The 16,899-nt window shown below is 42.5% G+C and overlaps 1 protein-coding gene across 1 annotated transcript in view; it reads right to left on the minus strand.

Moving 5' to 3' along the window:
- Nucleotides 1-11,247: 11,247 nt before the first annotated feature.
- Nucleotides 11,248-16,899, minus strand: part of HPSE2 (heparanase 2 (inactive)) — a 603,312-nt gene continuing 597,660 nt past the window's right edge. The window contains exon 12 of the mRNA XM_046654138.1: nucleotides 11,248-14,335. Coding sequence (XP_046510094.1) covers nucleotides 14,170-14,335 — 166 coding nt within the window. The 3' untranslated portion in view covers nucleotides 11,248-14,169. The remainder of the gene's footprint in view (nucleotides 14,336-16,899) is intronic.

A 16,899-nucleotide genomic window follows, 5' to 3' on the forward strand; every position in this document is an offset into this window, starting at 1 on the left:
TGTGCTCGGCCCTTCCACGTGGCTTACGTCGAGCGATTGCTGCCCTGAGGCACTAGGAACGTCCCCCTTTTCGCCCCATTTTACAGAGAGGAGTCGGAGGCCCAGAAAGAAGAAATAACTTGTAGAAGTTATTTCCAAAAGAAATAACTGGGCGCTGAGGTGGCCAGTTAGGATCAGAACCCAGGTGTCCAGGCTCCCGGCTGGGCTCTTTCCCACCCTCTGGCTTTACTTGCTCAACTGCCGTTCCGGACCCGGAGCTGCCCTTCTGTGACTGTTTTCCTTGGCCTCCTGGGGAGGAGAAACAGCCTGCAGAACAGCCCAGTTGCCCCCAGAGTGCCAGCGCTGGAATTTCTTTATAAGGGTTCCCAATCCATTTTGGGGGTGGGGATGCACATTAGGGGATTTGTTTTAAACCTTTGTTTTCAATATATTCTTAAATTCTGTGTGTATTTGGAACGGCTGAAGGTAACGGGGAGCTGATGAAGATCATGGAAGGGACTAAATCCCCACCCAACTCACCCCTCAGTGTCTGGGAGCTTTGACTGCAGCCCAGCAGGGGATGAGTTGTGGGACTGCCTGCAGTACAGCAGAGGGAGCACACCCTGGGCAAAGGCAGGGGCCAGGAATTAATGCCTCCATCACCTGCAGACAAAGCATCACGCCCCTCCTCTCCCCTCCCCTCATTCACTGAGCACCCCTGCCAGCCAACCTTAGGGCCCAAACCTTCCAACTCCCCATCTACAGCACGTCAGGCATTGCTCTCTCCAGCCCACAGCTGACACTGGTCTGGTTGTGCACTCTTTATCCTGCTATTTTCACTCACCATGTTTCTCTCTTGTGTCAAACTCTTCAAAAGCTTGAATTTCAGTGGCTGAAAAAATTCCGTCAAATGGATATGCTGCTATTTACTTATTCACTCCCACTACTGGTAGTTTCCATTTCCCACCAGCAATGTATGAAGATCCCAATTTCTCCATATCTTTGTCAACACTTGTTATTGTCTGTCTATTTTAATTTAGCCATCCTAGTGGATGTGAAGTGATATCTCACTGTGATTTTGATTTACATTTCTCTAATGGCTAATAATGTTCAACATCTTTTCACATGCTTTTGGCCATTTGTATATCTTCTTTGGAGAAATGTCTATTCAAATCCTTTGCCATTTTAAAATTATTTGTCTCTTTATTATCAAGTTGTAAGAGTTCTTTGTGTATTCTGGATACAAGCCTCTTGTTAGATATATGATTCGCAAGAATTTTCTTCTATTATGTGGTTTGTTCTTTCACTTTTTAAATGGTATCACTTGTAGCATAAAAGTTTTCAGTTTTGGCGTAATCTAATTTATCTGTTTGTAAATATGTCCAGATTTTTGTGTCAACATAAGTTTTTATTTCACTTAGGTAAATACCTAGGAGCGGGATGGCTGGACTATATGGTAAGTGTATGTTTAAGTTTATATTAAACTGCTGAACTGATTTCTAGAGCGCATGCACCATTTTACGTTCCCCCCGGCAATGCTGAGAGTTTTCGTTGCTCTGTAGCCTCCTTAGCACTTGATATTGTCCCTTACTAACTTTAGCCATTCTAGTAGGTATGTAGTGGGATCTTGCCGTGGCTTTAATTTCTGTTTTCCTGATGACTGATGGTGCTGAACTTCTTCTCATGTGTGTATATGCCATCTGTATCTCTTCCTTGGTAAAGTGTTCATATTGTTTGCCAATTTTTAAATTGGATTGTTTTTCTTCTTACTATTTATATGATTTCTTTATGTACTTAGATACAAATCCTTTATCAGACATCAGATGAAGTGACTTTTGGCAAACAGAAATCTTTGTGCTTTTGCGTACTATCTAAGAAGTCTTTGCCTAAGGCAGGCTCACAAAGATTTTCTCCTGTGTTTTCTCTTCAGAAATTTTATAATTTTAGGTTTTGCATTTAGGTCTACAATCCATTTCAAAGTGATTTTTATAGATGGTGTGAGGGAAGGGTTCAGATTTATTTTTTTGTATTTAGGTGTCCAATTTTTCTAGCACTGTTGGTTGAAAAACATCTTTTCCCTACTGAATTACTTTGACATATTAGTCTCAAGTCAATTGACCATATATGTATGGATTTATTTCTGGAATCTCTATTCTGTTCAATAAATTTAGAAGGATTCAGGTGACTCCGTGGACTTTATTTCATTGATTTTTCTCAAAGAAACAACTTTTGGTTTCATCAATTTTCATTGTTTTTCTGGGTTTTATTTCACCAATTTCTGCATGGATATTTGCTATTTCCTTTCTTATGTTGAAGAAACATGTGTTCATAGGTTTGGATTTAATTTGCTCTTCATTTTTTATAGCTTCTTAAGGTAGAAACTGATCCATTGATGAGACCTTTCGTCTTTTTTTTTTTTAAAGATTGGCACATGAGCTAACATCTGTTGCCAGTCTTCTCGTTTTTTTCTTCTTCTTCTTCTCTCCAAAGCCCCCTAGTACATAGTTGTAGATAATTCTGGTTCTGCTGTGTGGGATGCTGCCTCAGCATGGCTTGATGAGCAGTGCTATGTCCGTGCCCAGGATCCGAACTGGCAAAACCCTGGGCTGCTAAAGCAGAGCACACAAACTTAACCACTTGGCCAGGGGCACCAAACCTTTTGTCTTTTCTAATGAAGGCATTACTGCTATAAATTTCCCCCAAAGTACTGCTTTATCAGCACCCACAACTTTTGATATGTTGTATTTTCATTTTCAATTAGTTCAAAATGCTTTCTAATTTTTCTTTTGATTGTTTTTGACCCTTGGATTATCTAGAAGTGTATTATTAATCTCCAAATATTTGGAGGATTTCCAGGTATCTTTCAGTTAGTGGTTTCTATTTCAATTCCATTTGGTCAGAGGATATGCTTTGTGTGACTTAAATCCTTTCAAGTTTATTGATAGCCTAGGATATGGTCTATCTTGATGAATGTTCCATGTGTACTCGAAAAGAACACGTATCCTTCTTTTGTTGGGTTGAGTGATCTATAAAATGTCAATTAGGTCAAGTCTGTTGATAGCAATATTCAAGTCCTCTATATCCTTAATGATTTTCTGTGTACTTGTTCTATCAAATATTGACAGAGTGATACTGAACTCTCTAACTATAATTGTGGATTTGTCTATTTCTCCTTGTGGTTCTATCAGCTTTTGCTTCATATATTTTAAAGATCTGGTATTTGATGCATAAATATTTATGATTGTTACGTCCTCTTGATGAATTAACCCCTATATCATTATAAAATTACCTTTTAATCTTTGGCAGTATTCATTGCACTGAGTCTACTTTCTCTGAAAAGAGTATAGCCCAACAGCTTTCTTTTGATTAGTGTTAACATGGCATTGAAGGAGTTTAGGACATGCCACTTTGGTATATTAATTATTTTGAGCTAAAGGCACTAGAAAAACAGCAGATGCAAGAAAGGTACTCTGACCTTCCCTTTTCTCCCTGAAAGCAGGAGATGAAACTCTCATGTGAAAGATACCCTTCCTATACCAGGAGAAAGGCAATGTTCTTATTATCAGAAATGGGGAGTCCAGGTGGAGAGAAATCTGTACAAATAGGCCTTGTTAAAATAACTCTTATCTTTCTTTGGTCGCCTCATATAGTTTAGTTACTTTTCCACAATTGCCACTCTTTGTTAAATCTAATATATAAGCACTTAGGCCTAGCCACTTCTTTGGGTCTTCATTTGTCTTGTGTGGTCTCCTATGTACATGTAAAAAATTACTAAATAAAATTTGTATGCTTTTCTCCTGTTAATCTGTTTTATGTCAGTCCCAGCTGGAAACCCTAAGAGGGTAGAGGAGAAATTTTACCTCCCTTATATATGTAATTTTACATCCTTTTACTTTTAAGCTACTTATGTCTTCATATTTAAAGTGCATTTTTTTTTGTAGGCAGCAGGTAGTTGGATCTGACTTTTTGTCCAAACTGACAATCTCTGGCAGACTCAATTGTCAGATTGCATGTTCAACCACTTACACATAATGCGCTCATTGATATGGTTTGCTGTAAGTCTGTTAGTCCATTATCCTGCTGCTTGTTCTCTGTCTTGTCTTTTCTTTGTTCCTTTTTCCTTCTTTCTTGTGCCTTTAAAAATTTATTGACTATTTTTATGATTCTATTTTATCTCTTTAATTGGTTTCAAGAGCAGGACTGGAGTGAGAAGAATGAGATACTCACCTTGAGTGAAAAATTTAAAGGAATGTCGAAAAAGTTGATAATCGAGAGAGATACTGTTTTAATTAGTATTTTTTTTTTTAAAGATTGGCACCTGAGCTAACAACTGTTGCCAATCTTCTTTTTTTTTTTCTCCCCAAACCCCCCCAGCACATAGTTGTATATTTTTAGTTGTGGGTCCTTCTAGTTGTGGCATGTGGGATGCCGCCTCAACATAGCCTGACGAGTGGTGCCATGTGTGCACCCAGGATCCAAACCAGCGAAACCCTGGCCCGAGGGAAGTGGAGCACATGAACTTAACCACTCAGCCACGGGGCCGGCCCCTAATTAGTATTTTTAAAAGTCAAAAGTAATGCAGAAAAATCTATGATGAACAAAATGCCAAAATTTTAAATACAAACATAATCAGTATTTCTGATTTTTCCCTTTGCTTCAGGCTCCACTGTAGCTTGGAATAACACTATAACTATGTGTCAGATTTTCCTGTTTCTTTGTGTGTCTATTAATTTTGTATTTTATGCTGGACATTGTGAGTGATGCATTGAAAAGACTCTGGGCTCTATCTTCCACTGAAGAGTATTGAGTTTTGTTCTAGGAGGCAGTTGAATTAATGGCCGTTCACTTTGATCCTATGGAGACTTGATTTTAGGCTTTGTTAGAATGGATGTATTTCAGTTTTTCCTTTAAGAAAGTGTGATTCTTACTTCTAAGGTGTGGCCTTTCTGGGGTTTCAATGGAAAGTCTGAGGTGTTTACCAAGCCCCTTTAACTTGGTAGGACTTGAGCTCAAACTCTCTCTGCTAGCACTGGGCAGCAATTTATATCTCACCTGTTCTCTCAGCCTTCTGGCTTTTTCTTTCTGCTGGGGTTTTTGGAGTCTCACTCTGTGCATACACAGTTCAGAAGTCAGCCAAATATTTGAGGGTACTTGCTTTTTAGGCTTTGCTCACTATTTTTCCTTTTCCCACCCCCTTCAATTTTCAACTGCTCTGGCAGTCCTGAAAACCATTCTCTTGCTCTGCAGTCAAATATGCTGCTGCCTTCTGCTTGACCTCAATTCCCTTTTGTTGTGAACTGGGGGAATTCCTTCAGGGGAAGTGCCAAATAAATGTGGATCTTACCCAGTATGATTCCTGTCATTCAAAAATCATGTCTCCTGCAGTTTCTATCTGCTTTATGCTGTTGTCTATTGCTTTCAAAGAGCTGTTTTTTTGTTTTTGGGGGTTTTTTTTGGATTCTGTCCAGAGTTTATAATTGCTATTGGCAAAAGGGTCAGTCTGATAAAACTTTAACACTACCAGAAGTTGGAAGTTCTCCCTGCACATTTTGATAGGTAGTATTTTCCATTTAGTTTGAGATATTTTCTACTTTTTATTATGATTTCTGATTTTTTTTGACCCATGAATTATTTAGAAGTCTGTTTCTTAACTTCCAAACATAGGGAGATATTCTAGTTATCTCTTTTTTTAAAAATTTCACGTGTATTCCACTGTTGTCAGAGAAATACATTGTATGTTATCATTCTTTGAAGCTTTTTGAAAGTTTATGTCACAGCATATAGTCAAGTTTTGTAAATGTTTCCATGTCCCCTTGAAGAAAGACTATGTATTTATTTATTGGCTGTGGTGTTATACATATATATATTATATATATATATATATATAAAATTTAGGTGAAATTTGCTAATTGTATTGTTTAAATCTTTTCTATTTATGATTTTGTCTGCTTTTTCTCTTATTTTCTGAGAGAAATGTGTTTAAAATCTCCTATTACAATTGCAAATTTGTCTTTCTTCTCCTTTTATTTCTGTGAGGTGTTGCTTTACATATAGGGTACATCATTAGGTGCTTGCAAATCTAGAATGTTTACTGTTAAATCAAAATTGTCTTCTTTATGAAATGTTCCTTTCTGTTAACAATGCTTTTTGCTTTACAAAAGTATTTATCTCATATCGACATAGCTACATTACCTTTCCTTGTGTGGCATATCTTTTTCTCAGTCCTTTTACCTTCTTATATTTTAGATGTTTCTTTTTAAATGCATTTAGTTGAATTTTGTTTCTTTTAATCTCATCAACAATCTTTGTCTTTGAATTGGAGCATTTATTCTACTTTCATTTAATAACATTATAAATGAATTTGCGTTTAAATCTGTCATCTGATTGTTTGCTTTATATTTGCCCCACCTGTTCCTTGTTATCTTTCTCTTCTTTCTGGCTTTCTTTTAGATCAACTATTTTTTATTATGATTCCAGTTCCTCCCCCATTCACTTAGAAGTAATACGCTCTTTTAATGTTCTTTTAGTGGTTACCCAGAAGATGAAAACATGCATCCTTGACTTATCAAAGTTTAATATAAATTGGTAATTTTACCTCTTCCTTGAAAATGGAAGGATATTAGAATACTTTCCATTTGCCTGCTTTCAATATGTATGATTGTTGTAATTCATTTTTAATTCTCTACATCTTTTAAGTCTCATGAGACATGATTATTATTGTTTTAGATTTATTTAGATGCTCCCCATATTTACCCTTTGTGCTGCTCTTCATTCTTTCCTGCGTCTCCCTTAGCATTATTTTGATTATTCATTCCTTCTCTCCCCCATCTTTCCTTTCATTACCCCTCCAATTTCCTCACTCATCCCTCCCACTGCCCACCCCCACCCAGAAATCATTGAATTCCAGGACATTAGGTGCACACACGATAAAATTCTACTGTTACGTTTCAGATGCTGCTGTGTAATCCCATATATGTGACTTAAAGTTCAATTTAACTAATTTCTTAAAAATGAGGTCAATCTTTTTCTTTTAAAACCTAATAAAAAGGTGATGTAATTTTGGGCATGCTTCATCTACATTAAATTTGCACTAAATCACTGCTTGGAAGAAATTTGGATGAGAGGAGTCTATTAATTAACACAAAGAAAAATCATGACATTATCTCTAGAGCAAAAGAAACTGTCTTCAAAATGTGTTGTCTGTGTTGAATTTCACATGCACGCATCCTGAAAGGCACATTGCATTTATGTAGAAATAGCAACAAAAAATTTAAGCTAACTTTGAAATCTCTCACAAAATATATCTAAGTTTATATTATATATATATGAGGGGGACAAAGAAAAACACCAGCAGCTGGAACAGGGACCATCCGACTTAGGATCAGACAACAGGGGATGTCAGGTGACCCTAGAGTTCACTTAACCCAAAGTCATTTTACAGGTGAGGTCCAGGGGGGCTGAGTGACTTGTCTAACATCACACAGTTGGTGGAGAGCCAGGTCAAGAATCAAGGTCTCTGGACAGAGCAGCTTCCTTCAATTGCCTGCACGTATAGGTGCCTGCTCTCCTCAGGTGGATTCAATCAGTGGGATGGTGTTGTGATCCCTGGGTACGGGTACCCATTTCGTCTATAGCTGAGGTCTCCGTGATTCTCCAGGGATCCGTTAATCCACTTTGCTATTTGAGGTTTTAAATTACATTTTTGATGTTTCTAGTAGAGGGTGTGGCATCCAGTATTAGGTGCATCCAGACTGGATGGCAGTCGAACACCACAAAGACTTTCTGCTAAAAATCAGCCAAGTATTAGGAGAGGCAGGACTTACAGAATGGAGGAGATGGAGAAGCATCTCCTTTAGGTCTTTGTGAAGTATGTAAAAAATCCTTTGAATTTAGATATCACCACACACAGTCTGTTCGTAACACTCACTGGATGGCAAATCAACTGGAGGAACCTAATATCATTGACTCATTCTTTGGTCTCCTAGCTGCCCATCAAAGTTTTGTGATCCTTTTCCATGAATATCTTAGTCTGTTTGGGCTGCTATAACAAAAATACCATAGACTAGGTGGCTTATAAACAACAGAAATTTATTTTTCGCAGTTCTGGAGGCTGGGAAGTCTAAGATCAAGGCTCCAGGAGATTCAGCGTCTGATAAGAGCTTGCTTCCTGGTTCATAGGAACCTTTTGTATGTGTCTGGTGAAAGGGGCAAAGAGCCCTCCTGCATCTCTTTTATAATCCCATTTCTAAGGGCTCCGCCTTCATGACCTAATCACCTCCCAAAGGCCCCACCTCCAAGTACCATCACATTGGAGATTAGGTTTCAACATATGAATTTTAGAGGGACATAGACATTTAATCCATAGTAATGAAATACATTGTTGTTGAGGAAGTGGCTGCCTAACCAGGGACTTCATTTCCTAGACCCTCAACATCTAGATGGGACCACATGACTGACTTATGGCCAATGGAATTGAGTGGAAGGAATTTGTGACAGTTCTAGGTTAGGCCCCTAAAATACACCCATGTGATCCTACACACTCTTCTTTCCTTGTCTGTCAGCTGCATGTTGATGCCCACAGCAACCTTGGAGGCCAAGTGCTGAATGTGGTGGGAAGCCTACATCAGTCTGGATCCCTAAAGGACTAGACGGAATAGAACCACTGCCTGCCTTACCTCATTACCACCAACTGAACTTTACATGATCTATTAACAGGAAATAAACTTCGAGGGTGTTAAGCCATTGGGATTCTGGGGTTTACCTGTTATTGAAGCCAACAGTTACTTTAACATAGTCAATGACATGGAGTTTGAATAACAACATTTAATTTCCACATAGAGTACTTGAAGCAAAGCTTGTGGGGAAGGGGAGAGGGAGAGGGCAGCATGCCATTAAATCGAAGATCGCCAGCATGTGTTAGTTCATCAGGCAATCAGTCTTAAGGCCAAGGTGTAGTGTGGGAAGCAGTGGCCTCCGCCTCCCCACAGAATACCCTGAGAACAGAAAGTTAGAGTATTCACATTTTATTACTTACAAAACATTACCTTAAAATATAAACTACCTCATGGGCCCAAACTCTGCAATCACCAGGCAAACATAAACCTTAATACAATCCGTTTTCTGGAAGAAAATATTAATACCTGTTGAAATCCCCTGCACAAGAAGAAACTTTCCCTGGGAGGCGTTCCTCATTTATTGTGCCGACTTCCAGATGAGTAAAACTAAGCTTTCTTTTTGCTTCTTCCAAAAATATAATTTATTATATAACATTTACAACTTGACAAAGAATCCTAGAATGTTTTCATGAATAACAATTAGAAGAGAAATGTTCGTGATGTAGGCTGTAAAGAAGGGCCCCTTTTGCTCTGCTGGGTCATATGACAGTGGGATTTATTCAGGAGCCAGTCCTTTGGAAGATGGTCAGCTCCCCTCCATGCTCCCAGGGCTTCCAGGGGCTGCTCTGGTGTTTGGAGGGAAGTGGGTGCCAAAGCAGTTAATTTGCTTTATTTTGGCTTTCTTGTTTTAGAGTGAGATTTGCAAATATTACCCCTACAGCAATAGTTAATGGATTTTTTATTTAGTCTAGGAAGGTGAAGAGAAACTTCTAAACCTGTGGGTTATGGGGGGAGGAGGAGCAGTGCTCTCAGAGGTAGTGCATGTGTGGGTGCTGACTGGATCGGCCACTTACCTCCAGGACTTAGAAATATTAAGAATCATCACCCGTGGTGGGTGGTGGGAGTGGCCCTTTAAATTGTTCTGCAGAAAAACACAGAGGGAGAGGAGCAGACCAGGAAGGCCACTGGTGGGCCAAGGCGAGCCTGGATTCGAAATTCTACAGCCAAGGCTGGTCACAGCCCTACTCACTACTCATCAGAATGGCTAGTCGGCTTCCCCAAATCCGAGATCAGCTGTCCTGGGTGAAGGGTTCTCTGTAGACACATGCAGGATTCTAAGAAAGCTGGCTGTGGGCAACACAGAGGTAAGAAAGAGTTGGCCACAGCAAGTCCAGTGAGAGAGAGCGGGGTGCAATGAGAGCAGACCTTGGAATATAACAGATCTGGGGTTGAGTCCTAGTTATGTCACGCTGCTTATCTGCGTGGCCTTGGACAAATTACTTCTCTGCTCTCCCCAGAGTCACCGCCCAGGACTGGGCATAGGATGGCAGTTACAGGAGGCTTTGCACCCCTGTTAGTGGAACTCGGAGGCAGTGATTCTAAAGCTCCAGTTACTGGGGCTGTTTCTCTTTGAGTCCCCTTTATTGTCTTATTTGCAATTCTGGTACAACCTAAGAAAAGATTGCGAATAATTCTGTAATCAAACCTTAACTCTCAGTACAGCAGATTTCCCTGGGCCTGGGTTGGGGATAGGGTGGCTGGCAGAGGTGAGGCTGTGGAACTGGAGAGAAAGTTAGTGGAAAAGAGCAAACGGCAGTATCCAGGCTGGGGCAGGGGTGCTGAGGCTTGAGAGAGGGGACAGGGGAGGAAGCCAGGCTACGTAAACGCTTATGCCCCTTCTTCCTCTGCCTTCTCCAAGCTACATCTCTACTATTTTTGGTTGCTCTATTGACATCTCAAATTTTTAAAGTCCTTCCGGGTCCCAGCATTTTTACTGTCAGAGGGATCCATCTGTGCTTCTGCAGAGATTAAACATTGCCCTTTTTTTTTTTTTTTCAGAAACAAAGCTGCTCTCAGTGGATTTCCAAGATGAATACCACAGCTGCATCCATCCCAAACACAGGGGCCTTGAATGCCTGTGGCGGGGCACACCTGCAGAGCTGGGCCTGGCCTGGACCATGTGGCAGCTCAGCAGTTCACAGTCCTGCTGGGCCCTCCCAGCCGCCCCACCCCAGGAGGCCACAGAGGGTCCCTGGTGCTGAGAGCCGCTGGGCGCCTCTCAGGGAGAATCCGCCAACAATCTCTGCCCTGTCAAGGGTGCAGGGCTTGGCCCCCTCTGCCCAGGGACTGTCCAACTGCTGGGGTGAGGCTGGGGCTGCAGCGGGCAAGTGGGCCTGTGGGGACTGTGGTTCTGGGAGTCTCAGGCCTTAGTCTCACTGGAGCCCAGTTCTGGTATTTTCAAGCTTTTCTCCAGCCAGAAATAATGCTAATATCCTACAACTGCAGCTTTTTCAGGGCACTACCACAATTGAGACTTTCTCTTCAAGTAACAATGAGAATTTGTTCTGAGCCTTTGCGATAAGAAAGGAGAGAGAAGATCATTCCTAGAGGCAGGAGGAGCAGAAAATCATCTCAACAAAAAGCACAGACTTCTCATGATATATTATTATGCTTTCAAATAAGTATTTCCACAAACCCATTCTTTAGTTTAAAATAAAGTGGCTCTGAAGTCTTAGATTATCTTGGCCATGTCTTGTTTTAGGAGGAAAAATCTGATCTGGGGAAGCTGGTGGATGAGCAACTTTGTCGTGGGGCCCAGCCTGGCAAGCTGCTCCCTTGATGCATCACGATGCTGAGTTTCGCCATAGGCTGTCTTCTGTGGGGAGTGTGAGAAGGGAATCCCTTATAAGGAGCGATCCCTACTGATTTAGTAAGTTACCCCCACCCCAAAACGACAAGGCCAGGACAGATGCCCTGTACTAAAGTTCCTGCGGAATGTGGCGGTAGCGAGTTTCTCAGTATCCTTTGAACGGTGCAAATACTTCTTCCATGAGACAGTTGCACAGTGAGAACTGCAGGACTCCAAAGATCAAGTTCAGTGATTCCCTCCTCCCGTGTTATTAACGAAAAACAATAAAAGAAAACTTAAACCTCTTAGGAGCAGCATTTAATACACAGAGACAGACAAAAGAAGCAGGAACTGCCTATATCCTGCAAGTTTAGAGGCTGAGTGAGCAATCAACACTTATTTACAGAGAGGGTGTTTGGATGGAGCTCTGGAATCCTGGCTGTACTGAACCGGCAGAACTTAGGGAGAGGGGCAGGGAGTGAGTGTGCGACTGGGCAGCCACTGAGCTGACTTGTTAAATGACCAGGCTCTGCGTTATTCCGAGCTCAGCAATCCATTGCCCTCAGTGACCCTGGGCAAGCTGTGGACCCCTAGGGGGCTACTGTGTTTGTAAAGCAAACTAGCCCAGGGCCGGGCCCCAGGGACCTCTGGTTCCTCTTGTTATCATGAGGGGGCCCTGGGGCTGTACCTGACCAGTGTATAGAAGAGATTTTGATAGCCTCACAAATTTTTTAAAATTTGTCTCTCATTTCTCTTTTCCTTTCTCTTCCTCACTTTCCTCTGCTGCTTCTTTCCCCTCCTTTCTACCCCCAGTCTTGGCACGTCTCTCTCTTCCCCTCTCAAAGCTGAAACTTTTCAGTGGGAGGCGCCGGCTTCCGGAGAAGAGGAGGCCTCTCTGGGTTGCTACAGTGTCAAGGTCTCCTCCTCTCTCAGCTGCTTCCAGGTTGAGCCAACCACTGACCGTGTCCAGCCCGGTCCTCAGGCTCCCCATTTCTTGCTTGAGCAGCACACACCTCCTTGTGCTGTTCCTCCTGAACCTAATAATAAGCACGTCAAAACTGAGTCCACTGTCTTCCTTACACACACAATGAGCCTGTCGGCTCCTGTCCCCCGATTCCCAGTTCTCCAAGCCAGGAATCCTCTGTCCCCTCTCTTTTGTAATCTTCCTCCTGTCTCTCACCTTACTGTCTACTTTGCAGACTTGGCCCCAATCCTTGACTCCTTGGGCATCTTACGCAGTCTCCTTGGCCTCTGGCATCAGCAACCCTGCCCCTCTCTTCCATTTCTATCCTTTCACAACAGCAGAAATTGTCTCTCTCTTAATTGGAATCCTACGACACTGTCAAATATCTCCTCGTTTAAAAAAATTCATGTCATTTATCCCGCGAAAAAGAATCACATCCACAGAAAAGAAAGTCGTATTTGGTTGCAGCATATTTGCAAAGCCCCACACGTACCCCTTGAATCACAGAGGAGATCCTCATCATGAACTTTGAATCACTCCACTTGCCCCCGGCCCAGCTCGAGAGCTTCCACCTACCCTTCCACAGTCTCTGGATTGCTCCTTCCCCCCAGTGGCCAACTCAAAGCTTTGTTCTGTGCTCAGGTAAGCTGGTCTGGGACAGGATGGACCTGGTCATCTTTAATGCCCGCATTAGATTTCTGCTAGTACATGCACTGAGAGGCACACGGCTGCTTGGGAAGAGGCAGAAAGGCTGGAGTCAGTTGTGTTTTACAGTGATGACCTTTGGTTTACACCTTTTTTTTTTTTTTAAATAATGGTTTTGGTCAACCAAAACAGTAAGGGCATACTCTTAATATTCTCTCAAACTTGAGGCAGGTCTAATTATTTGCTTTGTTCAGTTGGTGTGTGTGTGTGTCTGGTGGTTTGGTGTACTTTTTCTTTTACTAAAACTCTCTCCCTCACAGCCAAATGAAGGATGATGATGGCTTTTTGTGGTGCCTAATACATTGCTCTCTACTCAATGAATATTGTTACCTGACTCCCACTCCAACCCTGGGGGTATCTGGATTCACAGAGGAATAGAACCTTCTTACAAAATCTGGAGTATGCTTGCAATTTTACTTTTGAAGCACCCGCTTCCCAGAGGAATAGCCAGTGATTGATGCCACTGTCAGAAACCCAGATGCACACACTCATACATCAGCCGGGAAATTACATAAACAGCTCGCCCAGCAGGCCAGCGCTGACTCACCCACTTGCTCCCCTATGGGAAGAAAGGTGATGGGAAACCCAGGGCAACAGCAGGGAACAGACAAAGGAGTGGAGTTAGAAGAGGACTGGGCTCTTGAAGCTCCACCGGGTTTTCTCCTTGCTCGTCTTCCGCTGAGGCAGCCACAGGCTAAGATCTGTAGTTATATTGCTGTGACCAGGATCATGGGGAGTCATTTCATTTGTCCTGGGAGTGCACTGTCAGCTTGTCTTCATGGTGTGTACGAGGATACACACAGCTTTACACACATACCTTCATCCTTACACAGGTACAGGAGATGTCTACATTTTCCTTCGGGGTGGATGTGACCTACCTAGGCTAACATTTGACATTTGTCTCTTCGGGGAGCAAATCTATGTTGATTCCAGCAGGATAGGGCAGCAGAGGCTGGTTTGTTGCTAAGAAGATGTCTGAAAAATAAGGATACGATCAGGGCAGAAGAGTGGAAAGCAGTCCAGCAGGCCTGCTGGCACCTTGTGAGTGTGAGGGTGGCTTATCGGTAGCGGCAGGCCAAAGCGTTGACATTCTTGACCACATAAAAGCCCATGGTGACTGGAGGGATGACCAATGTCCGGCCGGCCCGCAGGGGGCGGGGCTTCAATTCTGGGAGGGTCCCATCGTCCACCATCACTAAGGGCTGGCCGTTCAGCTGCACTGACCTACAGTGAGGAAAAACAGCATGCGACTTGTTACGGCATTACAAGGGAGCCATTGCAACAAAGCTGGGGAGGCCCCAGATGGCCTGATCCGTGCCCAGCTATCACTTATTGACACTTGTTGTGCCCAGGCCCTCAGCAGGTGCTTTACTTTAATAACACATTCAAACATCCCAGCACATTCTGAAGAAGAGACCGTCATTATTCCCATTCTACCTGGAGTGGTTACATGACTCACTCCAGGTCACACAGCTTGCAGGTCTGGGAGCCAGGATTTGAACTCAGGTAGTTTAGGTCCACGAACCTATCCTTTAGACAAGCGGAAAGTGTCTGTGATGCAGAAGCTGAAAAGTGTCTCATTTTTTAAAAAGATTATAATAGCACTTTAGATTGATTTTTCTACCTGAAGAGTTTTTACCTGTGGAATGATGCATACGCTTAAGACATTTCAAAAATCTCGTATTTAACTCGTATCTTTCATTAATTTATCTGACAGATTAGAGAACTGACATAATGTTACTTGTCAAGGGCTGTTCTGAAGGAGGATAGAGACATATCTAATGATTCTCCTTTTTCTAACCTAAGAATGAGTTTTCATATCTAATAATTAACAGATGTTCCCACTTTAGCAACACAGTGAAGTAGCTGATAAGTAGGCATCTGTGATTGCAATTCATTTATCTATCTTTTTTTTTGAGGAAGATTGGCCCTGAGCTAACATCTGTGCCCATCTTCCTCTATTTTATACGTGGGATGCCTGCCACAGTATGGCTTGATAAGCAGTGGGTAGGTCCTCGCCCAGGATCCGAACCAGCAAACCCCGGGCTGCCAAAGCTCAGCATGCAAACTTAAGCGCTGTGCCACTGGGCCAGCCCCACAATTCACCTATCTTGCTTGATTTTCTTTGTCCTGTGTACTAGCCATCTCCAACCCTGAGAAGTGGCCACATACGAAGCACACTTAAGGGAAAAGGGAAACAGATCATTGCTCGTCCTTGGCCTGTGGTACAGAATCTAGACAACCTCCCAGCTGCTCCATACTGGTGAAGGATCATACAGCCATGTACCCATGTTGAAGCTCAGCTTTATGGGTCAGTAGAAAAGGCCAGAACCAGGCCACCAGCTGGAAACAAGACTGTGAGTCACCATCAGAAAATCAACATTGCGTAGTGATGACTGTTTCTGGGCCTTGCCCAACCTCCAATGTGATAACATTGTAGTGACATTATTTGAGCTGTAAAGAGAATAAAATGTTAGAAATTGATATAGAGGTCTTTATTTAGTGTTCCCTCTGTGCTGTGAATGATAGACAGGTTTAGAGAGAGATAATCAGACCCATGCCCAATAGAGCAGTCAGTTCCCAGAGAACCATGTCCTAAATTGCTCCCAGTGGAGAGCTAATCAGACAAGCAGCTTCAGGCCTGGCCCGACATGGACAGGTTTGGGCCTGGTCCAGATCTGACAAGCCAGAGGGGCAGCCCCCCTCCTTGTGTTGGGATGACTGAGGAATGGATGAGCGAGCAGGGGATTCCTATATGGACAGCCAGGCCTGCTTCTGGAAGGTGTAGGGTGGGAGAATGGAGATCTGAAGATCAGTGTTGACCTCATCAAATATCGAAGGAGCTTTTCCTCCAAATTCAAGCAACCTCCTCTGGTGAAGGCAGCCTACTCATTGGAGCGGGAGGCAGGGTGGGGAGAGGCAGCTCAGTTCCGAAAAAAAAAAAAAAAAGCCCAGACAGGTCTTCATAATGTATTTTCATTATTTTGTTTCAGGTGGTGTGAATATCCAAAAACCAGACGTATGCACTGTCAAATACAAGTTCAATAACACTAATTAATCTTTCCAAAGCACGCTCAAATTTATATCACTTCTCTACTTGAAAACCTTCAATGGTCCCTCTTACATACAGAATTAGGTATGAGCCCCACCCCCTACACACCCCTAAAGCCCTCTCTACCCCAGAGGAATTAGGTAATGCCTTTTTATTCAGATGACCCTGACATCTTGGGGTCTGGGAAGTGCAAAACAAAGTGTGAAAGGCAAGGCTTTTAATTTCCATACTAATAATGAGTAGTTGTTCTGGAACAGGCCCCACTCTGATTTCATTATTGGTTGTTTAAAAAGCTAACTCAGGTGTAGGAGAAACCAGCAGCATGGTCCAAACTCTGGAATGATCTCTAATTTCAGGAGCCCAGCCACCAACTTGCTAGATGGCTCTGGCAATCTCTTAACCTCACTGCCTACAGTTTTTGCATCTGTAAGAATGCTAGATAGGCCATAGTGTGAATGAAATGAAATAAACGGTGTGAAAGTGCTTTGAAAGCACAATGAGCCATACAAGTGGGAGATGGTGTTTTGTTGTGATTCTTTCCACTGTCGTTATGGGTAGATAAAGTTTTGGTATTTGTACTTGACTGCTCTGTGTCACTGACTTTCATGGCTCCTTTCTTGAAGCCCTCTGGTCCTTTGGCTCCCACGGTAGCTCTCTGTCTCTGTCTTTCTCTGTCTCCCTTTTGGTTTTCCTCCTTCATTTCTGCATGTTGTTTCCATTTTAGGGGGACTTTCCC

The sequence above is a fragment of the Equus quagga genome, chromosome 2, assembly GCF_021613505.1.
Source record: "Equus quagga isolate Etosha38 chromosome 2, UCLA_HA_Equagga_1.0, whole genome shotgun sequence".
Taxonomy (NCBI): domain Eukaryota; kingdom Metazoa; phylum Chordata; class Mammalia; order Perissodactyla; family Equidae; genus Equus; species Equus quagga.